General features: G+C 45.9%; 9 protein-coding genes across 12 annotated transcripts; 4 read left to right on the top strand and 5 right to left on the bottom strand.

The window, feature by feature from the left end:
• Positions 1-28: 28 nt before the first annotated feature.
• BDCG_08467 lies at positions 29-5,911 on the bottom strand. 3 transcript variants are annotated; one of them, XM_045424251.1, is made up of 3 exons: positions 5,700-5,911; positions 4,168-5,629; positions 29-4,077 (listed from the first exon to the last, which is right to left on the bottom strand). In XM_045424251.1, exon 3 carries the CDS (start codon positions 3,254-3,256, stop codon positions 2,030-2,032), a length of 1,227 nt encoding a protein of 408 aa, XP_045282559.1. In that variant the 5' UTR covers positions 3,257-4,077; positions 4,168-5,629; positions 5,700-5,911; the 3' UTR covers positions 29-2,029. The 3 variants fall into 3 exon arrangements, with proteins under 3 accessions (XP_045282559.1, XP_045282560.1, XP_045282561.1); XM_045424252.1 differs by lacking the exon at positions 5,700-5,911 and having other exon boundaries at positions 4,168-4,197; positions 4,430-4,453; XM_045424253.1 differs by lacking the exon at positions 5,700-5,911 and having other exon boundaries at positions 209-3,157; positions 3,497-4,197; positions 4,430-4,453.
• Positions 4,360-4,626, top strand: BDCG_08466 (uncharacterized protein; the record flags this gene model as incomplete). The annotated part of the gene is made up of 1 exon (XM_045424250.1): positions 4,360-4,626. Exon 1 carries the CDS (start codon positions 4,453-4,455, stop codon positions 4,624-4,626), a length of 174 nt encoding a protein of 57 aa, XP_045273009.1. The 5' UTR covers positions 4,360-4,452.
• A 1,668-nt stretch (positions 5,912-7,579) lies between the features above and the next one.
• BDCG_08465 (uncharacterized protein) lies at positions 7,580-8,333 on the bottom strand (the record flags this gene model as incomplete). Its single annotated transcript, XM_045424249.1, has 3 exons — positions 7,580-8,121; positions 8,205-8,241; positions 8,310-8,333. 3 exons carry the CDS (start codon positions 8,331-8,333, stop codon positions 7,580-7,582), a joined length of 603 nt encoding a protein of 200 aa, XP_045273008.1.
• A 1,464-nt stretch (positions 8,334-9,797) lies between these two features.
• BDCG_08464 (uncharacterized protein) lies at positions 9,798-10,989 on the top strand. The gene is made up of 2 exons (XM_045424248.1): positions 9,798-10,172; positions 10,257-10,989. Exons 1-2 carry the CDS (start codon positions 9,939-9,941, stop codon positions 10,356-10,358), a joined length of 336 nt encoding a protein of 111 aa, XP_045273007.1. The 5' UTR covers positions 9,798-9,938; the 3' UTR covers positions 10,359-10,989.
• A 1,423-nt stretch (positions 10,990-12,412) lies between these two features.
• On the bottom strand, positions 12,413-15,514 carry BDCG_08463 (vacuolar endopolyphosphatase). Its single transcript, XM_045424247.1, has 2 exons — positions 15,092-15,514; positions 12,413-15,020 (listed from the first exon to the last, which is right to left on the bottom strand). Exons 1-2 carry the CDS (start codon positions 15,210-15,212, stop codon positions 13,078-13,080), a joined length of 2,064 nt encoding a protein of 687 aa, XP_045273006.1. The 5' UTR covers positions 15,213-15,514; the 3' UTR covers positions 12,413-13,077.
• A 750-nt stretch (positions 15,515-16,264) lies between these two features.
• Positions 16,265-18,933, top strand: BDCG_08462 (uncharacterized protein). Its single transcript, XM_045424246.1, has 8 exons — positions 16,265-16,665; positions 16,793-16,820; positions 16,953-16,987; positions 17,080-17,219; positions 17,399-17,414; positions 17,495-17,597; positions 17,778-17,797; positions 17,905-18,933. The coding sequence occupies exons 1-8, from the start codon at positions 16,624-16,626 to the stop codon at positions 18,028-18,030; spliced, it is 510 nt and encodes a 169-aa protein (XP_045273005.1). The 5' UTR covers positions 16,265-16,623; the 3' UTR covers positions 18,031-18,933.
• Positions 18,408-19,395, bottom strand: BDCG_08461 (uncharacterized protein; the record flags this gene model as incomplete). The annotated part of the gene is made up of 2 exons (XM_045424245.1): positions 18,408-18,872; positions 19,159-19,395. 2 exons carry the CDS (start codon positions 19,393-19,395, stop codon positions 18,408-18,410), a joined length of 702 nt encoding a protein of 233 aa, XP_045273004.1.
• A 751-nt stretch (positions 19,396-20,146) lies between these two features.
• BDCG_08460 (endosomal cargo receptor) lies at positions 20,147-21,176 on the bottom strand (the record flags this gene model as incomplete). The annotated part of the gene is made up of 4 exons (XM_045424244.1): positions 20,147-20,164; positions 20,279-20,466; positions 20,636-20,840; positions 20,976-21,176. The coding sequence occupies 4 exons, from the start codon at positions 21,174-21,176 to the stop codon at positions 20,147-20,149; spliced, it is 612 nt and encodes a 203-aa protein (XP_045273003.1).
• Positions 21,177-21,483: 307 nt separating this feature from the next.
• Positions 21,484-23,538, top strand: BDCG_08459. 2 transcript variants are annotated; one of them, XM_045424243.1, is made up of 3 exons: positions 21,490-22,454; positions 22,535-23,176; positions 23,307-23,538. In XM_045424243.1, the coding sequence occupies exons 1-3, from the start codon at positions 22,350-22,352 to the stop codon at positions 23,517-23,519; spliced, it is 960 nt and encodes a 319-aa protein (XP_045282558.1). In that variant the 5' UTR covers positions 21,490-22,349; the 3' UTR covers positions 23,520-23,538. The 2 variants fall into 2 exon arrangements, with proteins under 2 accessions (XP_045273002.1, XP_045282558.1); XM_045424242.1 differs by having other exon boundaries at positions 21,484-22,454; positions 22,535-23,538.
• Positions 23,539-23,857: the final 319 nt, after the last annotated feature.

The following is a 23,857-nucleotide window of genomic DNA, read 5'->3' as shown; positions in this document are numbered from 1 at the left end:
TAGCTGGCCGTCCTGAGAGGATCGATGCAGATATTGAAAAAGGTCTCGAGATAAAAGAGCCTCTAGGTTAGGGGTACTTATATGTAGACCACTAGCTCAGCTTGGGCGTGCTCCGCATGCTGCTTAAACTACTCGTCTATTTTTCCTTAACCAATTGGAGTACCTCTGATTTTGATATCCAAACCGCAGCAGACATAATTTTTGCACAGTAACCATTCTCGCAGAATTGTTCTAAGAAATATAATAAAATGCTTCTATTATCGAGCATTCGAGTGTTTACACCAGTCTACATGAGGACGGCCTTCTGCGCAAGCAATGCACCTTGTTCCAATGCCAATAGTACCAGCGGAAAGCTTGTTCGATCCTTGCAACCTATCCATTATGCTCATCAATCTAAAAAGCACCTCATTTTGCAGACAGAGCTCTGAAACCTCCAACCAAAGGCTGAGCGTAATGGACTTTTACCCCCCTACTGGCGAACACGGGGCTGCGGGACAAGTACCGCTGGGGCTTGTTTGTCGACCAAAACAACAACACGGGCGTCCTATGCCATCGAGCGCTAGTAGGACTGGAATGGAAATTAATCACTGGAACCGCAGAAAGTGGCAGAATCTCTTCATCAGCTACTCGTGCTCGAGATTGTGGCATCGGTTGTGTCAATGGCCAACGGATTCAGGAATAGAGAGACCTGCGTTTGGCATGTCGATGTTGAAGGGGAATTCACCTGTCGAACGTGGCTTTTGGTGGCGGTTTACCAACCTGCCCTTCGGTGGTATGGATGGTATATTGGCTTGCAGCCGGACTGGGCCTATGTCAGTAAAATCAAGGAGGGGATTGAAGAGACTGGCTCAAAGATGCGTTCGACATGGGGCACAAGCACCCTAATTTACAGTGAGATGAGAATGCAATAAAAATTCAAATTGCTAAGAGCGCTGTATTCGCCTGATACCCCTTTGATTTTGGGAAATTGTGATGGGATAAACTTCATTCAGTCTGAACACCGGTATTGGCGAAGCCTGACAGATGACCTCCGTCCCTCATTGGAACATGTAGCGGGATGGACAACTCCCATCTCTAGTTTCCAAGGCGGCCGAAGATTATTTATATCATTAGGAAGCCGCACTACACACTACTAGTTCGGCTCCCCATCATAATATCTCCGGGTCCACCCATCCAGTTCTAGTTGGCTTACATTGATTCCATTAGTTTCCGCAGGAGCGATGACCTAGACAGTCTCAGAACTGCCCAGCAGAACTTCATTTTTTTAGGGTTTTATCAATTGAGGATAAAACCTGCATAAGAGATCTCAGATAGCTTAAAAGGAGGGGGAATAAAAAAAAAAAAAATCGGATGACCTGATGAAATTTTTGATGAGAATTATTCCTTGAGAGTGAATAAAAAAAAAAAAAAAAAAAAATCCAAATACGGAATATAAATGGCCCTTTTGCACATAACAGAACTCTCACATCCTGGCGTGGGAATCAAGAGCAATGCAAGTTTGGGAGGAAGTTATGAGTTTGTATACGAAAGACCACAAAAACGTAAGACAAAAGACACATATGGTAATGGAGTTGCTGCAGCGCTTTCCAAGATTTTCATCGCCGGCCTGTACACCGGCCTTCCCAGCTGGGGATTTTTTTTCCAAATGCGGACTTGAGGAACAAAGTGAATCCATTTTTGCATGTACCGTATATCCCACAAAATTTTTGTCGTAAAACACGGTTCCTGCGGGGAATATTACCGGAGATAGAACCTAGGGAAAGGGAAAGGGGCCGCTTTAAGGGAGGATATCAGATGATGGCTGCCAAAAAACCAAAATGCTTTTCCGCTGGGGTATGGAAATAAGTTTTTGTGTATTCCAAGAGGGTAGGTGAAAATATGTACAGCATCATCGGTCTGGGATGGGGTTCTGGCGACAGTGTAGGTATAGTTCCAAAAATATGTATAAGGTGAATTAAGTTATTATAACCTTCTATAGCTCAGGAACAAAAGAAAAGGAAAGACCAAGAAAATATTGGCATATTGACTATTAGATCGGATTCGTCATAGTAGGAGTGGGAATTGCGGGAGCATGTGCATTCGAGGTAAGCACTTTAGTGGGGGTTCCGCGTGTGGTCGGAGTCCGCGGTTGGTATTGTTGTTGGTAGTGGTGCCGTTGTCGAGCAGCCCCACTGCTGTCTTGCTGGGTACCTGGAGTGCTTCCGCCGCCCGGTGTGCTACTGCCTCCTGCACTACTAGTTTTACCTCCTCGTTTGACCATTTTGCCTAAGATTCCCACCAGCTCGGCGGCGTCTTCAAAGCTCTCATCATCCATGCCTTCCTGCGCATTGTAAACGTCCGCAATTGCTTGTTTAGCTAGGCGTCTACATCCGTCAGAGTCGTGAAGGCAGTCATATAGATATGCTGCATATTCAAGCTTGACTGAAAGTCTAACTGGGTGAGAGCCTGGGAGGAGGTTGTCTGCAAGTTGTGCTACGTCACTGAAGCACGCCGTGGCCATTGGGGTATAATCCAGAGCCGGGAGGATGAAGGAAGCTGCAATCTTCGTCGGTCTAACGGCTGGCAGGCCTGGTGGATGCAGGTGTGTACCCCCAACGGGGCCTCCTTCCGGTATGATGGGGGGTGGGGAGGCGGCGATGGAATCTCGATTCGCGTTTGGGGATAGTTTTGAACCTCTTTTAACCCCATTACCATTCTCCATACCAGAGGCTCCATTTGGGAGATGCAGTTGCGAGCCAGAAGGAGGGAGACTTCGAATACCCGATAGATGGATGCTTGGCTGATTATGGAAAAGGACGAAAATGTGGTAAAAAGATGCTCTGAGTTTGTGGGCTAGTACTTTTAGCTCGACATATGCCTCGGCCATGGGGAGAACATATTGCTCTGTGATCACTAATCCCTCGCGTGATAACCACAGTATGTGGTGGTAGAGTTGTAACGATTTGGTTTCTCTTGTAGGGTCAAGTCGTCGGAGCTTGCGAGCGCGAAGGAGCTTTTTGGAAAGGACTACGGAAAGGCCAAGGAGCTTGTATAGCATTCCAGAAAGGTAGGCATTTTCACGGGCGGTGCTGGCCGCGAAGAAGCCCAAAAACTTTTGGTCAACTTCAGAGGAGGCCATCCATATAGCGAAACGAGGAGTATTGTCTGAGTGATCCCACTGATGTGAAAGGGCGATCAGTTCTTCTGTAATTTCGGAGTCTTCAGGTAAATCTAACCCATTTTCAATTGGGATATGGTTCATGATTCCTTGATTCATGCTAGGAACGACGGGGAAAGGGAAACGACGATGCTGGAAAAAGAATTCAAAAACAGGTCAAACAAAAAGGCAATCAGCAGTATTAAGTAGCACAATGAAACATTGCAGACCCAATTAGAGAAAATTTTAATAAACCATTATGGTAAAGGTAAGTTGGAGACCTTGACCTTAAAATAGCTCGGCGGCAAACGGGGAGATGTTTGAAACACGACGTGCACAAAATAAAGCGGGCGCGCTTACCTGACTCTGCGGTTATTGGTTCAACACCAGTGCTTAAGTTTGAATATACCTAGGTAATGTCTCAATACCCCAAAATATTGTTTTGTTGGTTCCAAGAAATGTTGAAAGGAGAGAGCGCTTAGGATTGAAAGGTCCGTTGTGATCATCTAACAACCCAAATTGAGGACGAGAGTTCGGCTCTAATAAGTGTTTTTCCCTTTATTTTGATCGGAAAGGGCCGCAGGAACAGGTAGATGGCTAAAAATATTAGTCGTACAATGCGTAATCTGAAGGTCTTGACAGAATGAGTGAATGTCGTTAAAAGTTGATCGTAGGAAACCGTAAATTTCGTTGACTTTTGAAACTGCCGTTGGGACTGGTGGCCAGAAGGAATGTGTGTTTTTTATATAAAAACGTATTTATGGTACAGCTGATATCAAGACGTGTTAAAATATCTGTGTCGGCCGTGAGGTATATGAAAGGATCGTGTGAGGTTGGTTGGCTTGTTTACAGTACAAGGGAAGGAGAAATCCGAGTGCAGAAGCCGGAACAAAAAAAAAAAAAAAAAAAAGAAAGAAAAAAGAAAAGGGACGGCTGGAGCTCTGGACAACCTGTCAGCTTCCATAGCTATAGCTATTATATATGTATGGCTGTTACTCTGAACAGCGAGATATGACAACCCAATGACATACCTCTTCGACGTAGTTCGTTCTGCAAACTGGCTACAAACCGCCGATTCGTCAGAAGGGTTCAGAAGCTCAACCACTAGTACGATTGATGGCCAAAAAGTTGCCCGTAGGGGGCGGCAATGCAAAACAGGGGGTCGTGACTTGTACAGCAGAAAAAATTCGTGATTCATTGTTTTGCAATTGGGCGCAAGAGGGCGTAGATAGACAGGATGTTGTTGCCAACGCAGAATGCCAGTGATATAAATGAGGGGTTGAAAGGACTTACAAAAACTAGCGGATCAGAACAAGATGAAACAAGAAAACATGGCGATTGAAAAAGACAAAACAGGAGGAGAAAAATGGGCACGAAGACAGCCCCCAATGGCCGCTGAGAGAGTGTCCGTCAATCGGTCAGTCTGGTGTCGTTGGTCGTCGTCGTCGTCGTCGTCGTCGTCAGTGTCGACGCCGCAGAAAGGCGGATGATGAGGTCGAAGCAGCAGCAAGGCGACGACGGCACTAGCCCCGATCTAGCGGCGAGCTACAACGGTAAAGGATATTTAGTTAAAGGGAAGAGAGGAGCTTTTAGTTATCAACCACCGCCGAAGCAGTCTGCTCGCACTGTCTGGTATTTTTTTTTTTTTTTTTTTTTTTTTTTGTTTTTATTTTGTTTCTCTAATTGCATTCCTCTCCGCTCTCGTGCCTCCATCCAAGCTTTCCTCGTTAAAAATTAACGATGCGGTGCGGAGTTATGGGCACAATTTTTTTTTTTTTTTTTTTTTTTTTTTTTTTTTTTTTTTTTTTTTTTTTTGAATCGTGCGCCCGCTGGGCGAAGGATCTCCCCGAAGAACGATGGCAACGAACAGTTGACAGCAGTGGCAATTTACGCAGTATGCAAACTGCGACACAACAGACAAGCCGTACTGCGTACAGCGTACAGCCTCGCCGCATCTGATATGCCGGCGAAGGAACAACTCTGGCACGACTGTTGAGCTGGTCCTGCAGGTAGCATGCACGCCAAAGCGAACTAGAGCCGTCGCAAGTTACGTGTCAATGCCAGAGCATTTCATTTTGATCCAAGGACCCTCTTAATCCTGGCCGGCTTTGGCTTGGTAAGACCTTGCCCTAAACAAGGTCAAGCGCTGGCCGAGAAAACGGGGGAAATCATGGCAATCTCCACGAAAATCCTAGTGGATGGGGAGCCTTGTCAAGGCGTCAGGATTCTTCTCGAAAATGACGTTGGAAAATATGAGGACGTCCCATCCAATCCAGGAAGAAAAATCAGCGGACTGGGGAATGAATAACCTGCCCAGACTTTGGGGCATGAGATGAAGGTTAGTGCGCTGTCAAATAGTTAACTACCTTCTAGCTCGTACCAACAGATTCGGTTTGCCCAGGAAGAAAACGCCTCTACATAACCACCCGGAACATACGCTGCGTAAAGTCAACATCAGGATACGATAATTCCGTCCAAATCGGACGCTTATTTCTAAGTGCGAGATGATTAAAATAATCAATCACTCCTTTCTCATTCAAAAGCGGCTCGAGAGCGTGGATACCCTGTCGTGCGCATTGCCAGCGTGGCACTTGCAAGAAACCTATGAGGGACGAAGCGCGCATATTGAAGTTCCTGCGACACACCAACCGGACGCAGATTTGAAAGTTATCTATATCTTCGGCATGTGGCACTCTAGGACCTGCCTCAATATTCGCATATCCGAATAAGGATATTTATCCATAGAGTTAAGAACCAACCTCGCTTTTTCTGGGAATCTGCATACCCAGGTTAACCGGCACTAGTCACAGCAAATCATCTTGGTTTGGGAAGAATGAGGCCGAACATATGCAGTCCGGAACAAGAGTCCAGCCACAACCCGTGACTGATGCCAACGCACCAACAGGCTAGCTCGCGACTTGCTACAGCCACATATTCTTTCAACGGCAGAATCCAGCTAGCATTTCTTAATACCTCGTTCCTCCTTCAGCTCTTTATTCCCTCTCAAATCTAGACCACGTTATAGGCGGAATTCGTGCTAATTCTATCCAAACTCCCTATAGCCAGCTTACTCAACTGTTTGAGCAACTGGAATGGCATGAAGAATGGTGTTCGCAGGCCTTTGATCGAAAAAGTTAGAACTTTTGAGGGTGGCGCACCTCTGAAAAGGCGGTGAAACCACCACCAAAGATTCTGTATGCCCAGTTAGCTGCCCTCAACAATATAATCAATCCTGAAGCCCAATGGCATGGGCATTGGCTTTATTTTTCCCTTTCTTGTTCACACAAAAACCGACCAATCCCAAACTGATAGGATTACTCCGTACATTACTCCGTACATCCTCTCGCCAATCACCTATTAGCAGCCTTCTTGGAGGCTACGGTTCGAAACACTGATTGGTATGAAAAATCAGAATGGCTGAGCATTCAAAAACGCCTAGAAGCCCAGACGCTCAATTCTTTTATCTTTTGAAAACACCCAAAGGAGACGTCCATGCCATTCATCGATAGCACCATACGGAGTACAGTTCAGTCAAAGATAGTTTGGGCTAAGTAACATTATCAATGTTGAGAACTTTCCTTCGCCAGTCTCGCACGGAGCCTCAAACATGGCCATGGTCACTTCCCTAAATGTTTTAGGGGTGATTTTTGAGTATTCCGCAGAGCAACTATCTTGGTCGAAGTGATTCTTTCCTCCAGATTTTTGACGATCTCGGCTTTGTACCCTCTGCGGATGTTATACTGAGATTCACACATGGCTCAAAAACATAATGATGAAATATCATCGCCGAGTCGAGGTCTTTTCATTCAATATTTCGCTACTCTGCACAGAGCCTTCCTACAAAATACTGCCATGAGCATCCAATTCAGATGTTATTTACTGAGGATCTTGTGACACAGCGCTCTTTGCCAATTTAGAGAGGGCGGGTGTCCAAACATGTACAATTTGGCCAATCTTCTCTGGCTTCATTATCTCCGTTTCATGACCACAATATGGATAGCCATTTATCCGGCCATTCAAGGAACTTATGTTGAGGGGAGATCTGACCTGTCCAACATTCTGTTCTCCCTAAGCACTAGGTGCCTCATTGATATATAATCTCCACAACAACGACAAATTTACAAACACGCAACCCACAAGTCCTACACTTAAGGATGATATCACAGCTGAGGCAAGTAATATGACCAACTTGATTGTTCACCTTTTCTATTCTTTTCTTTTCACTTCAGCCTAGCAGTCAAACTAAACACCTCCATCATACGTCCCTGAATAGTAGCTTTAAATGCGAAGCCCCAAAAACTCAGAACAATTTAATCCCAGAAAGAAAAGGTGCTGGCACCCGAATCATACGCCCAATCCAAGACATTGTGCAAGCCAGCTTGCTCCTAATCCATTCCCATCGTCTATCTCGTTCTCTTCCCCTCGTCATGGTTGTTAGGTTTCCTACCAAATGGATGACTGATATACGCAACCACGCGTCTCCCGCAATGCGTCACGGATAATCCGTTCAGCGTCATTTTCAGCTTGTACGAGAGCTGCGTAGGCTGCCTCCTTTTCCGGCCCTTCGGGAGTCATGTCATACCGGAGCTGCACCAACCGAAGACGATCTTCTGTGTCATAGACAATAGCCGCGAACTCATCGTCCGCCATGAGGAATCTTCCCCGGCGTTGAATTGCCTCTCCAGAACGATTAGTCGCAACGAACACCTGCGCGTCAATTCTTCGTTCGTCATGGAGGATCCACTCTATGATTTCCAGGTCCTCTGCGAGTGTCCAGTCTGGTGTCCCATCTATAATCCCCGATCTCCACGCTCGAGGAAGCTTGTTCCTTATGCGAAGCTCGGCCAGATGGCTTGCGATGGAGTTCGCAGTACGCCCATTGCTCCCCGGTATGTTTTGGGCCAGCCATTCGTTGCTATTTTGCTCAATGGTATTGACAATCAGCCACATCTCTTCTTCCTCGGTCCACCTCGCACCTCTAGGACCTATTCACCCGGGGGGATTATTAGCCTTGACGTCCTCCAGTAGTAACCTAAGGTCAGATTTGTGTGAAACAATTTTTACGTACCTGAACGATTGGTACCGCCCGACGCCTCACCAGTCTCCTGTACACAGCCAATCTCAGCAAATAGTTATCATAATAAGCAAAGTCAAGTAATCCATCGATACTCACAAGTTGGTCATTACTGCTTGCCATGTCAGCAGATGTTATCGAGCTAATATGGAACTAAATCCCTATACAGAGAAGCCTAGCTACTTAGAAAAACCGGCCTATTTCGAGTTACGGTGTTATTTAAGGGGTATTCGAATGTACCGGAAGCTGCGTGTTCAGCTAAGCTAGAAAAATTGAATGTTGGCTTTTGACGTTGGTTTCAGCACTGATTTTCGATAACGATTGATCAATCTGGTCGATACTTTGACTCTAAGAGCAATAGCGAGTTACTCGAGTGGCATCAAGCCTATATATATTCACAAACCCTCTCGTGGACTATGACAACTGCACCAGGAGGTCCGTCCATTCTCTTTAGTTCTCGAACAATGCCCCTTCATATCGCGACGAGATATGAATATACCAGCGTGCTCGCTTTGACAAGAGAGCAGCATAAAGGGATATCTGATCAAAACCCAAGCGACTCCATTTTACTTGTTTCTACAATGAAGTGCCGTCATTTTCAATGGGCACGCTTCCCAGATTCGTCGCCGTAAGAGATGAGAAGCCCGCTTTGTTCGTCTAGGTAGATGACATTGGCCATTGTCCTTTCTTTCTTTCCGCCTTTACCAGGATGGGCCTTTCAACAACAAAGCAGCGGGCTACCATGCCCGTACCTTCTTTCTCTGGCTCACATTTAGAAAATAAAAATGGATGCAGCGGGGCAGTTTACGCGAGCAAAATGACTTTTTCTTCCAGAAAACCTGAAAGGTGACCGCGGACACTGAATTCCCTTTACGGATTTGGCGGCTAGGGTTAGTAGGGCGCGGAGAGAAACATGTTACCCTCATTCAGCAATATTTCCTTTCAAGTGTGGAGACATCCCATTTAAGTATCAATAACAGAGACGGCCCTTAGCCACCCCGATCAAAGCGATGGCCCACGCTCATTACAACCTAAAGGTATGAGGGCGGGGCATTCTCCTCCACTCCAACCTTTTCAGTTCTCTCTTTGCCTTAGCACAATGGCGCATTACCTTCTCCAACCAATTGTGCAGGTTCTATTCAATGAAAGGATAGAGAGGTATCTACGACATGATAAAACTCTAAAATCTTCTCAATGACCATTCGTACTACAGAAATATACTACTCCATACGTACATGATGGATGAATCTATCTATTCTAACTAGGTAATAGGAACCTCTCTGGCCGCAAGCAATCCTAACTGAACATGTCGGTGAACTGGATATTCTGCCCAGGTTTGGCATTGTATTCTGCGCAATGAGATGGTAAATAATGCCAAAAAAAAAACACGAAAATCTCCCCCCAACCCATGACAGCTGCGTTACTATGTTCCCATATTGTAACACATGGTGCTCTCTGCCCATCCTCGTCATTCAGGTGTGGTAAGTTTGGTTCGTCCGGTTACTAGACACCTGACATGATTATAATATGCTTAGAGCAACGCAGCGGAATTAAAGACGGGAATAGCGGTGGAGCATGAAAGTTTTATAGGTATCATTTAGAAGCATATCCATTGGATATATATATCTAACGGTCCCAATATCAAGTTCTATAGAGGGAAATAAGCAACATAGCAGGGGAGAGCAGGCAGTCGTTCCATTTCAGGAGAGATCACTCCCAAAGGAACCCATGCGTAATGCAAGCTTCAGACACCGAAGAGACTTGAGCCGTCCACATCCGACACACAAAATTGTCCTGGCCTGCTGGACTAGACCGAACATTTCTACTCTCAACACAGGAGCTGCAGATCTCGGAACCTTATCAGCGTATGGGTCGATTCTGCTTTTACTCGCAGCACAGAAAGCCGGGAAGTCGGCGGAGACAGAAATCGACAACTACTCGTCCCAGGCAGGACCTGATGCGGTGTCTGTGATTACCTTTTGAGCTGGCCTCTTCTCCCGCCACCGTCTAAGACTGTCAAAACGCTATAAATTTTTGATATATTAGAAGATTGCAACGTCGTTGGCGAGGGTCCTAATTCTTCAAGTAGCCCGCTACTTGGAAGCACCCCCATCACAGCTCCACGTCGGATTGGAACCGTACGGTTGAAGTTCTTTATAGACGGACATTTTTCTTTCATTTACTTTTCCCCCATTAGCTATCAACCTATATCATGAAGAAAAGGGGGCAGAGGGAAAATCTCACCTGCAATTCCATGTCATGAAGAAGAAAGCTCCCATTCGGTATATATATATATACCAGGAAAAAAGGCAAGGCAAATATATGAACCATAAAACAATCCTAGAGCATTCCAGGGAGCCAAAATCCTCTCGGAATTTGACGCGTTCAGCTCCCTTTGGCTGGGCTGGAAATAGTTTATAACTGTCGTGTGATGAAGGTAGCAATGGAACCTGATATATCAATTTGATGCGATATAGGTTGGTCACCACCAACGAGGAGCGAACAGGTATAAATAGAGCAGACCGGATGCGATGAGGTGGCCATTTTTTGTTCCATCCGGTAAAACCCGTGTCCATAAGTCATCACGTTGTCGAGGAAGGTGAATCTTGCTCAGGCCATAATCTCTCCTCCCGCTCCTACTTAGCCTTCGAGATCCCCAGCCCCCGAGCACAATCGCGCCGCTTCCCTCCCTCCTTAGGCCGGCCCGCGGCCATACCCACACGCAAAGCCATACCCATAATTTTCTGCAGCCCGTCGGGGCAGTGGAAGACTGATGGCGGGACCAGAGGGCATTCGCCCCCACCCTGCCACCAAGGCAGCCACTGCAGCAGGGGGGGGGGAGGGCTCGAGGCGGGAAGTTTTGCAGGGAGATGAGGGATAAAGGCGAAAGTTCGCGACCGGGATACCGATCATAAATATATATAAGATGAAGAGAGAATAAATGGGAACATATAGATATAGGTAACGATGGTGCACAGAGACTGTCCCTGAAAGCAGCGTGTTAGGTATAAGGTTCTGCATTAATTGATATGTAGGGAAAAATAGTGAAAGGGGGAATGGAAGCACCATAGAACATACCAGCCAGACTGTCCGTTAGACAAGTGCCATCATATGGTTCAGGGGAAGAAGTATTCCACCAGTTCAGTCTTGACAAGGGCAAGCACTGTCATTGTCACTGACTTCTTCGATCTTGATCTCTGGTTTGACCCTGATGTTGAGTGGGTTAACAGCGCCGCGAAACAGTCTTTTTCTTAGATTTATGATTGAAGCTATCCCGATCCTCGAAACGGACAGTATTTGGAAGATCGAGATCATGTATCGAGTTGGATGGATATATTGGATAGTAGACTTGCATATGGTTATGAACGTGGCAAAAGAGTAGAAGCGTATGCCGCATCTGCTTCCGCATATGCATGGGCATCTGCTATATATATATATATATGTATATATCAATGTATACACAAACTTGGCAAGTGGGCATCTCGCGACTCCAGATAGGAGGAATGCCGCGGGGGAAAAAAAGGAGGAGAGGAGCGTTGGGAGATGGGAGATGGGAGTACTTATATCCAATTCCAGGCCAGCAGAGTTGCCTTTCACTATTGAAGTTGAGACTGATTTATCCCTAGTGACTTTCCATAGGGATCATAAAAGGTGCATTATAAGAGCCCTATCTACTTTGAAGAATATGCATTCACGGGTGTCTGGGGTGCATTATGGTCAGGCTTCACCTCAAGGTCCATCTTAGGAACCCAGAGCAGTAAATATGTATGTAGCCTTAGCAATCCATCTCATTGTCAGAACCAATCAATGGACGCCTAGGTGGTAGTTACAGAGGCCAAAGCAGTTGTCCTTTGCAATTCAACTGGAAACCTGCAGGTAATGTGTCATGATGTGAACACTACTAGGAATGGCCCATTGCATCAATGATATATCATTTACCTGCTTGCCCTTGGTCTTTTCCCAGGGCATATTCGGTGAAATGATGAGATCGGAGTGTGTGACACACTCCACTTCACTATCCACTTCACTATCCTGAACTAATTTTTCTCGGAAAGCTGCTCTCAGGGCCCGAAACAGCTCGGCGTCATACATTGAAAAGTTCAAACTTCCGGCAAGGAGAGCTGCGCGAAAAAAGGCAAGCTCTGAAAGTCAAACATCGTCATCTAGATCCTTCAAGGATTTTTGCATGATAGATAGCTGATTTGTGGATAAGCATCTAGCCGAAGGGGTACGTACTTCAAAGCTCGCATGGGTGAGGAAAGTCAAGCTTAGGCATCTGCGAAATGTATAGCATTCTTTGTACCAGGAAAAGGAAAGGGAAAGGAGACAAACAAAAGAAAATGAGGGAGATGAAAAGAAAAGAAGAGACACTTCTAACCTTTCGCCAGTTATCTGTAATTTTCCCTCAGTCAATCTATATTGCATGTCTCTGTCAACAGTACTTGTTGACAATATATAATGAGTAGTGAGTTGATTAAAAGTCTAGCTGCTACATGTGTGTATTGTATTTAGTGAATGTCTCTAGATTATAATTAATGCAAGAAAATATATCCGGATTAAGTTTCCAAGGAATGCAAATGAGAAGTAGAAATATCATCGTAAACATAGATCGAACGTCGAGATATATACATAAAGAAATTGCGAGAAAAGAAAAAGTCGCTCAAATTATGAAGAAACGGGACATAAAACCAAAATAAACTGCAGCCTTCAAAGGAATTTTCAAAATGTATATGTAACGGACATCCAAGGATTGATTATACAAAAAGAAAAAGACATGCCTACGCCACAAAGATATAGCCGGAAGACAGAAGGGAAAATGAAGAATCTCGGGAATTATGCCAGAACGATACTGTTGCGTAAAGCTTGTTCACGTGTTACCATTGACAAACCCAACGAATGCTCGCCGCACGAACACAGACCAAAGACTCTCACGAGACTTCGTCACTAGCAGCGATGGTTCCAACCGGGTGCATCGGGAATCCAACGACGGGTCTTCATTTTCGTTTACGAGCCATTCATCTCCTTTTCCTTCGCCTGTTGGTGGTATCTCAGCCTCCCCATCCGGACAACCAACAATATTATCATTAAGAAGCACATCTGCTTTCGTTCCCTTCCCGCTCGATCTCTCCTTCTCCGCAATCCCTCTCGCCAGATCCAGGTAGCTATTAACCGTCAAATCCTTCAGGTTATATGCCCTATCCGTTTTGGTATCATAAAACACTTCGAAGGAGATGTTGTTTGGCTTGTGGGCGTCGCCAGATTTTCTCGAACGGTACTCTCGCCAGCTGAGGTGTTTCTGATCGTGGAGTCGATCAGTTATCGACATTATAGTTTCGACATTCTCGAGCTCCGTTAAATTGAAAAAGTACTGCGTATATGAAAGAAGTGTGAACGGCTGGTTCGAATACGCTGGCCCTGGTGGTGCTGTGGGAGATGGGGGTTCGGGAACTTCAAACTTTGGCTTCTTCGGCTTCTTCTTCTTTTTCTTACCCTTCTTTTCATCTCCCCGGGACGGATCCTGAGCACCAACATCAGGGTCATTAAAGAGCGGTAATGTTTGCTGTGGCGGTTTTCCTTTATGTGCAGTTATTTCCGACCAGAGCACGGCGTTTTCTAACCCGGATATATTGTACTCGATGACGCGCAAAGTCGGATAGTAGTTCGGAATGATGCTGGGTGATACCAGGGATACGCTGTATCTTTCCGCCCAAGGTCCACCAATCTCCTCTAAATATTTTCTCATTTCCTTCTTTTTGCCCCTGGTGTTCACATCCAAAGCTGAGCCAAAACCAAATTCGTCGTTAAGCTGACTTTTATCATCGAAATGCACGGAAGATGATGCACTAGGCGGAGACGGTAATTGTGACCAAGCATGCCTTAGATTCGTTAAATAATTCATCCGCGCTTGTACGGAAACCACCTGATCATCCCGGTTGCGCCGCCTTACCCGCGTGGGTTGAGATTCCGTTCCTTTATCACCGATCTTAAGATCGTTGCTATCCTGGAACATAAAATGATCAATATTCATGTGTCCAAACATGCTGGCAACGATTACATCGCGGTATTGCTGTAGCCAGAGCGTATACTTCTGCCAGCATGTTGCGTCCCAATTCTCCTTGGAGCTTGTTCTAGCTGGGGGCACGTGTCCAATTAGAATTGCCTTCATATTCCGTTTCCTCATAAACTGGAGCTGGACTCTCAGCCACTCCATGTGCTCATACCCGGGGTCGTCTCTATGCGCGCATCCGTCAACAGCGCTGTTTGAGCCATAGAAATACATCGTATTAAGGCTAATAACAGCCAATTTGTGAGGAATAACCTCCACATAAAACCAACCACCTTGAACGAATGAATGGCGCTGTTCCTCAGGAATAAAGTTGTCCCAGATGCGAGCAAACCTCTTAGTCCAGTGGTTAGGACCCTTCTTCAAGATATTATGGGGCATTATATCATTATTTCCGATTGTAGGGACGACCGGAATTCGCATTCCCTTTTTGTGTTCGTCCGATTTAGAAAAGATATCATGAAACTTGTCGGCCAGCAACTGGTTCATATGAAGAATCTCTTGCTCCGTGCGAGGAATTTTTTCATCATTGTCATGACGTGCCGAATCGCCCGTCCAAACAACGAAGTCGATCGAGTGTGCGAGGTTTTCTTGAATCCATGCAAATGTCGCGTTTACCAGTGTAAGAGGGGAGTCGCAGTTGGAGCCGACGGTTCCGTAAAAGCCTGCATTTCCAGATCCTCGATGACATTCATGATCCCCATCGGTATTGGAATTCGGTTTGTAGTTCGTATCGGCGTGTATATCTTCATGACCAGCGTCAGTATCTATCTTTATATCCACGTGTTACGTGCGCGGAACACTGGCGATAACCCACCAGTGATATGTAAAAAACGGCCATGAAGCTTCCGTGTTTTGGCTTCGCCTAGGTCATTGCCAGCAAAAGCTCGCAACGGCCAAGATGCTAGAAGCGATATAGCTAGGGCGAACTTGACCATGGTCCCTTCACTCTTCTTGGCTGGCAACGCTGCCAACTCTGCCAGCAGCTCGAGAGCATTTAATAGGATCTGCAACTTGAAAAGAAATCTAAGGCGTCAAACAAAAAGAGATTTCAAATAAGCAAAACAGCCAATAATACTTTTTGGTACACTCAACATCATCCAGCTTCATCAGAAGGAGAATAGGATAGGATATATCCCAGTCGAATTGGTCTCATGCCAGACATCATTTTTTTGCACTGTTAAGATATCATCATCATGCCTCGATGTCGCTTTCAAATATCGCCGCGTCGGAGCTGTCAGCTGGCACCAGTCCGAAACGGGTAACTTAACTAATTAACTGGGTTTTGTGTCATGTGACTTATTTCCACTGCCGAGGTCCCGTACAGAGGAAGAGTCGGCCTCCTCAGATGTTTGATAGTGTGAATGATTGCTTTAACTGTAATTGAAGTTGAGAATAGAGCTGATTTGATACATATGAAGAAGATTGAGATGAATTGAGTATACTATACCTTCTGTGAAAATCTTCTGAGATCTTCTTATAAGAACTTTTGTTGATCTTTTTATTCTGCAACCTCTAGATTTTTACAGCATGTAGCTAATAGTGCAGAAGCCTAGCCTAACCTGATGAAGGTGAAAAGATTGCTTGTATGTACAGTACTAGGGCATCCTACCGACAAACTATCAACAGATCTGAGTCTGCTGAGATAGGTCCAAGCTGATCTCATACAATCATTCAGAGTCCATCTCTTACATTGAGAATGGGGAATTTTGTACAAGTCTTCGAAAAATGAGAATTTGCAAATGTAGATAAAAGGCTCATGATGGGGAGGAAATGCAGTAAATAGACTCATTGGCGAAATATTTGTGATATAGCAAATATATCAGAATGACAGAGGAAGCAGAAGCAGAGTGTGTCAACTTACTCAGATGGATGGCCTCTAGGATAGTATGAATTGCAATTAATGGAATCAAGACTTGAACATTGCTCCCCGTCTATAGGATGACCTCAAGCAATCAAGGTCCCTTTTTTCGCCAACTTGCGTCTCCTCAGCTCTTTGCCACTAGTTAGGTCGAAAAGACCATGTAGAGATGCCCCTGCCCACAGAGCCTACCGTCACACTTGTAAGATCAAATCAGATCTAACTGTGCACAGCATGCCAAACCCCATTTTTTATGTATTAAACAATTATTACATTGTTGGTGTTGCACCAAGCCGAACACATGAAATCCATAGGGGCGGGGGATATATAGTTGTGGGGCTAGTAAATATGTTCGCCTATCTGCCACCATTCCAAGATCTCAATGTTTCCCCTCGTTATTGTCCATCGCGATTTATACTTCTCCACACATACTATACTCTCTTCCATCGCAATAGTCAAGAAGAATTGATCTCATAAACGACACAACCATGGCAGACTTCCCAACCCTCGAGCCAGCATTTACGATGCAGGTAAGTTGTACCCCGCATCATCATGCCCCTATGTTTAGAACCTTCACGACTACTATGTGAGATACAATCCAGATAGAGAGAAGTATGCTAACAAAGTCCCCGTTTAAACAAATAAAAATATAAGTAGGTCAAAATTCAACCTCCAACTGAAGTTGGTAAGCTACCTTGAAGCTCCTTTTATGTCCCGTCCCGCCTGGTGGATTTGAATCAACCAACATCCCAAAGCAAAAAGCAGACGAACCTTTCTCATACCTTAGACCTTAACTTATCAAGACTCGGATAAACAGGAAGTGTTGCACGCGGCACCAAGCTTATGATTACGGTAAACATATATTCCCCCCCTACGTCCCCCAGGAAGGGACCTAGCATTTAGAGAAGAGTAGAGAGGCTTATTTCTCCTCCCATATCTTCTAGCCCATGATCGCTGGAACCATCAAAAGTGAAGCCACATTCTCCCCAGCTCTCAATGGCGAGTTTGTCGGTCAGGGTAACGATTATATTCACGTCGATCCTGATGGGAAGCATTTGAGACTTGACGCCCATGGAGTTATCAAGTATGTTTGTCTCCTGATTCGCCGTGGCTGCGGAGACTTGTCCATGCATATCCCGCCTTTCACCGTCCGGCGGTCTGCTCGAAGAATTGAGAAAAGGAAGAGAGAAGGAGGGGGTGTTAAAGTTGGCATGAACAAACTACAGACGCAACGAGCTAACATACCTTCTCACTACGTTCAAGGACAACAGATGATGCGGTAAGATTTCACATTCGTCTCCGGGCAAGATTCAGATCGGTTATAATCTCAAAGCTAATAGGTAAAAACGTGACAACTAGATCATCTACCTCAACTATACTGGTATCGTCGATATGACCCCAGACCTGCAAGCGATCTTAAGTGGTAAATCTGAGTCAACGGTGACTCCATTTGGAAATTCATGTACGTTCTCCAAAAGGGTTCCTTGCATTCGGCCGTTTGTTATCTGTGCAATCATTTTTTTTTTTTTTTTTTTTTTTTTTTTTTTTTTTAATTTTTTTTTTAGCATCTTCTTTTGAGCCGTTCATATATCTTCAGGAATTTCAAATGCGAAAATCCAGCTAACCAACGTGCGAATCGAAGTTATCCATCTGACTTTCGAGGTAAGGATTGCATGCTATGTGTCATCTCGCAAATACAGAAGAACAACATGCGCAAAACCCTTACATCCGCTGTTCAAGAAACTGCCTAACTTAACAAATCCAACTAGACCGGCGATGCAAAGTACGCCAGCCTCGAAACGGGCGTATGGGTTGCCGCCGGGCACTTCATCTACGAGAAGGGTAATCCCCCCATCGTGGAGTACAAAGTTAGCAAGGTTACCCACATGTCCTAAAGACCTGAGAATGGACTAAGCCGCGATGGAAATAGTCTTTTCTTTTTCCGTATATTTTGCGTTTATAACGTATAAATGTATGATACGGGTGCGACCATAGCTAGTCTCCAATATTGTGCCTAGGATGTTCACGCCTTGGCGTAGAAATTGATATTCTCAATGTTTAAATCATGTATGTTGCAAGTACTCCGAGATATATGGAATGCCAAAAGTGCCGCTGAAGCAAGACGAAGTGCAAGGGATATAATATATCAGTCAATTGTCCTAAAATAGAAAAACTAAATATGACAAGAACAGCCCACTTCCTCCACAAAGAACTCCCAATAATAATAATAATAGCAGTCGTAATCATAATCGGCATATAAACAACCCCATCCTTAAACCAACAACGGCCTTCTCTCCTCCTCAACAACAAAAACAAGCCTCCTCTCCCCTCCCCTCTCTACCCACCGTCTCGTTCCACGATCACGCTCACGACCATGATCACGCCCACGACCATTACCATTACCATTACCATAACCATAGCCATGATCACGCCCACGCCCACGACGAACACCATACCCATAGTCATACCCCCACGTCCTCCCCCGATCCCTCCTCCAAACCTCCGCAGCCCTCCACCCCTTCCTCCCCAGCACAACACCACACCACCCCACAAGCACAAGCACAAGCGTACCCAGCACCGAAACCACACCGGTCAGGAGCGTGAAGGTGCTGACGTTGCAGCCGAGCGGGGCTGCGCGAAGCTCCCAGCGCTCGCGGGCGGCGAGAGGGCAGATGGCGGAGGAGGTTAGTGGGGCGAGGAGGGGGAAGAGGGAGCGGTTGGGGACGCAGGTTGAGGACTGGGGAGAGGAGTTAATTAGTTGATTTTTTTTGGAGGTTTGGAAGGTGGGAAGAGTCAGTGGGATGGGATGGGGCGGGACGGATGGGGATGGGGGGAGCGGGGTGGGTTAGATCATAGGAGGTTAGGTAGGTCGAGTAGAAAAGAAAACATCAAGGCGATAAATAACAAACTGTGTAATAAGTTGCAAATAAATATGTAAAGAGATTCTACAGCACCCACAAGAAATAAAGTCATTCAGAAAAAGTAAACCAGAAATAAAAATAAAAATAAAAAGTAACACTTACGCCAGGACACCAACTACACTCCACCGACGCCTTCAGACATGACCCGCACGACTGCTGCTGCCAACAGATATATAACAATGGGTCCTCATCCTTGCCGTCACCGCCGCGACCATCTCGATGCTTTGGACGATGTCTTCTCAGGAACTCCGGGGAGATCTCTAAGGTTGAGTTTTTTTCGCTGGGGAGATGCAGCTCAAGCGCCGCTGCTGGCGCTGTTGCCTCCGTCACTTCCACCATAATGGACATATATGGGCGTCAGTCAAGTTGCGGCGGGAGAATGGATTTATAATCTATTCTATGTAGGTTATATATTTGAGATATATAGGAGATAGATAGGTTAATATAGTTATCCCCTTGGGATAAGATGAGAGTTATTTCTTGATCAGAGTGTTGAGCAGGTTGAATGCTAGATGTTGGGAATGGTATTCGCTTCAAATCACCCGTAAGGCTGAGAGGTTATTTAATTTGTTCCAAACCAGCGCCAAGGTTGCACCGCAAATGAGAACGTGACATCCGTGGGCCAGATCGCGAACGAGCGAACATTTCCATACATAGCATGTTGTTTCTTTTTTTTCATTATTAGTTTCATCCCAAAAACCGGGTAATGGTTAGGATCACCGCTTCCAAGCTGAGTGTTCGCAGTCGATGGCATGGACAGAATATATATATATGGCATCGCACCAGAGAGCAAAGCACCCGCCCCCGCCCCCTCTGAAATGAAATAAAAACAAGTTGTCAAGAATAATAGCTATATTATACAGCCTTGACAAATCCACGTAATAACTAAATACCATTACCCATAGCATGGACATATAGGCGTGGAAGGAAATACCCCCTGTTTTCATTAGGATGCAAATAAAAAGGTAGTATAATGATCTTTTGGTTTTTCCATTCCGCTTCTTCATAATGACCAAAAAAAAAGGCTCATGTCAGATGATAACTATAATGAAAACAGAAATATTGAGGCCCCAGAGAGCAAAAGTCCGAATCAAACCACGCGTTTAACCTATTATCAAAAAAGCCACCCAGATTAGCACATAGAGAGCTTTCTACAGAAGCACATATATGTTTGTGAAGCAACAGCAAACAAACATGCGAACTAAGCTCAAAATTAACTCACCTCAAAGAACCGCTTCAACCACCAGACCTGGAAAATGCCCTCGCCAATGATAATAGCCAGCTGGAAAATACTCCACCATTTTACTCGGCCGTTGGTGCTCTCGGCGGTGTTGCGGTGTGTGCGTTCCCGAACGACAATGTACGACTGCTCGTCTTTAACCTGCGACAGTTCCTCAGATAGGAGGCGAACTGGAAAAAATAAAGAAAACAGGGGGGGGATTATTAGCAAGTCTGTCCAACTGTTATAGTATTTTCACGTATAGCATTGCCAAGGGGGCTTCCGTGGAGGTATAATTAAGGTGGGCCGTAGAGAAGGGAAATCGGGATGGGAGGTTTGTATAAATAGTCTCTATCTAACCTTCAGCTTCTAAGGGGTCGATGGGCACTTCTGATTCAGGGACATAGACCACTCCATGGACATTGAAGGAGACTTCTTTACTATTCGATGACCAGGCCTCGTTGCCGAAGCAGTAGACGTATTTGCCGTCACGGCTTGCTGTGAAAGAGTATTCGTCTGAGGAGGAGTATTTGTTGTACAGCCGCGCGCCGGAGGGATCCTCAACCTATTGTTTGGTGGGTTAAATTAGCAACGTGAAAGAGGTCTCATGATTTACGTATTTCTTGCATCAGCATTCTGTGTGAGAGAAAATCGGCATCGGCGATGAACTATGGGGAGTATATGGAGTTTCTTAACGCACCCAGAAGCTGACGTCGAGGTTCCCGCTGCCGCCAAACTCTCTGTCACCCGCTTGGAAGGTGACGGTCATACGGTCATCCTTGCGTAGGACCTCATGGAAGCATTCTCTCGAGTGTGCGCGGAGGAGAATGTTATGTGAAGAAGCAACCCCTATCCATCCCAGCAACGAGACTAGCACTGCGGCCAAAGAGAAGAATTGCATTGTTGTTTCCTTGTTCTGGAGACCAGGCGTGCAGCAGCCAGCTGAGGTTCAATTTGATTTTCAAGAGGAGGGTAGGAATCCGTCGGGAAGCCCCCAAGCTAACTGAAGACGTTGAGGAGTGTTGCTAATAGAAGTGCTGGGTATAATTAATTATTCGCGTTTCCCGAATAGCTGAAATCTGGCTGCTTTGCTCGTCGTCGTCGATGATTGGGTGCAGGATCGGAGATGCACTAGCGGTCTCTCTGGCCCGCCGTAGCACTGATTTAGCGGCAAAATGGAACCTACAGACGACAACACCGTATGGTATGGTAGTGTGTAAACCTCATGGACAAGCCGCACCACTCACACCAGTCCATCATCATGCATGACCTAGCAGCCCAAGTCCAACTATCTGTGGACAACTCATCACTACCTGCTACTTCCTTCATCTTGCTAACCTGTCAGCCAGAGGAGATTCCATGATGGGTTCGTGCTGAGGGGAAGACGGGAGGGGGGGGTGTTTGTGGGACGTGGGATGGGATGAGCTGGTTGTCGATATATGGCTCTGATTGCTCAGAGGGCCGCAAATATGCCAGATGCCAGACCCGGGCAGGGCAGTCATGCAGAGATTCCTAACTGACGACAGCAGTCATGTGTGGATATCCTGGATATATGTCTGCCAAAGGAATGACAAGCCATCGTTCGTCTGGGATATTTCTGTGTTGTGTTTGCTCTTCTGTTTTACAATTTACCGAGAGGAATATATTATTATATTGTATCACCGAATAATCTGGTGATTGATATTGACTGAGAAGAGATTCCTCTATATTTCTTTCTTCCCTTTCCATGACTATCCATCTTTTCTTTTGCTCAGTGAAGCTCTAAACTAGCAAATAATTGAATTTTCAAGGTTAATTGATACCAACCATTAAGGAACTCACTCCGTGTGTCTTGCTTGTGGACTCTCTGTTGCTATGTGACTTCCTGTTTGTTTTCCTCCTCATTGAAAAGACTCACTGTGCCTCTTCCCATACTCTCTCTCTCCGTCTCATACACACACAAACACAAACACACCCACATACATAATATATATCAATTCTTTCAGCCCATCCCCTGCTCCTCTGCCACCCGTCCATCGATTTTGGAAGCAATTGAGGCCCTGAGGTGTACACATAGGAAATAAACAGAAACAATATGCCTTCCTACACTGATGGCAGGGGCGGACTCAAAATCTCTTTTTCTGATGTCTTCAAGAGCTCGAAGACGATCCGGGAGGAGATGGCTGCGGCAGCTTATAAGGTGAGAACAATAACTTTGGCAGCAAGGCCCCGGGGGGCGAATATATCCACCGTTTTTCTAACAGTCAGAGCCTATTCTAGAAAGCCGCAGTAGCAGCCAAGGCTAAGAAAGCAACAGCGGAATTGGCTGCTCGCACCACAAAGGCTGGAGGATACCCAGGGGGCTTCCACAACGCATCCGCCCCGGTCATATCCCCCGGCTATCCTCCGCTAGTCTACGTCTCCGTTCCGCGCAGAGATGCCGCCCAAATGAATTGGAGCCAGTCCCCTACACAGTACCATGCCATTCCCCAAATGTCAGCCGATCAGGTGCAGACAAGCCAAACCAACACGGGTGCCAGTGCCAGTCCTACCCTTCAACAACAACAAGTGCAGCAGCAACAGCAACAACAGCAACAACAACAGCAGCAACATCAGCAACCACCACAACCACCACCGCAACTACCACAACAGGAGTGGACAACGGACGATGACGATACACTACGGCGATTGAAGGCGGAGGGCATGACCTGGAAGGCAATATCAACCTCCATGGACAGACCTGTACAGGCACTGAAGACTCGATGGGGCATAGTGCGGCCCGCGGTGGAATATCAGATCCAACGACCACACACCAGCGCCCAGTGTGAGACTAGCTCAAGATCACAACAGCAGCAGGCAGAGACGCAAAGAAGACATGAGCGGCGAGTCTCATTCGCCGAGCCGCTTATCATGAACGGGAAGGTAACTAGTATAAATCCCTTTCCTTATATCCTGCATCGCCCCTCTTCCCCGACCACCGTCTCCACTCCAACCACACATCCAAATATCCCGTCTAACAATGCAACTGGAAACAATCAAACTATTATTGTAGAACGACACCACCTCGATCACCTACCCGCGCGCCCCGAAGAAGAAAATCCTCTACGTCGACGAGAATTTCAGCCTCGAGGAGATCCTGCTCCTGAATAAGCTGGCGGTGCAGTACGAGGAGGAGAAGTGGCTGCGGATCAGTTCGCGGTTCTATGATAAGACGGGCAAGCGACTTACGCCACAGGAGGCGAGGGAGCATGTGCAGAGGGGGTAGAGGTTTGGGGCATTTGTCCTTTTTTTTTTTTTTTTTTTTTTTTTTTTTCCCGTTTTTCTGCTCCCTTGTTTCTTTGTTTTGATGGTACTTACGGAGTCAGTACATGCTAAATATATCCATACATACGCAGTAACTTGTACATGATCAACACCACGTGGGAAGCAAGGGGAGGGGGTACAGCATCGTTAGCCGACGCATACATAAGTAAAGACGTCGATGCAATGACACGGAAAGGCCAGGTGTGGCGAGGTAGCGTGGGTAGGTAGAGGTTACGATTAGTTTTAACTACTTGGGGTTCCATATTCCAGGCTTTTTTTTTTTTTTTTTTTTTTTTCCCT

The sequence above is a fragment of the Blastomyces dermatitidis genome (genome assembly GCF_000003525.1).
Source record: "Blastomyces dermatitidis ER-3 genomic scaffold supercont1.11, whole genome shotgun sequence".
NCBI classification, from domain to species: domain Eukaryota; kingdom Fungi; phylum Ascomycota; class Eurotiomycetes; order Onygenales; family Ajellomycetaceae; genus Blastomyces; species Blastomyces dermatitidis.
This window is presented reverse-complemented; position numbering and strand designations above follow the sequence as displayed.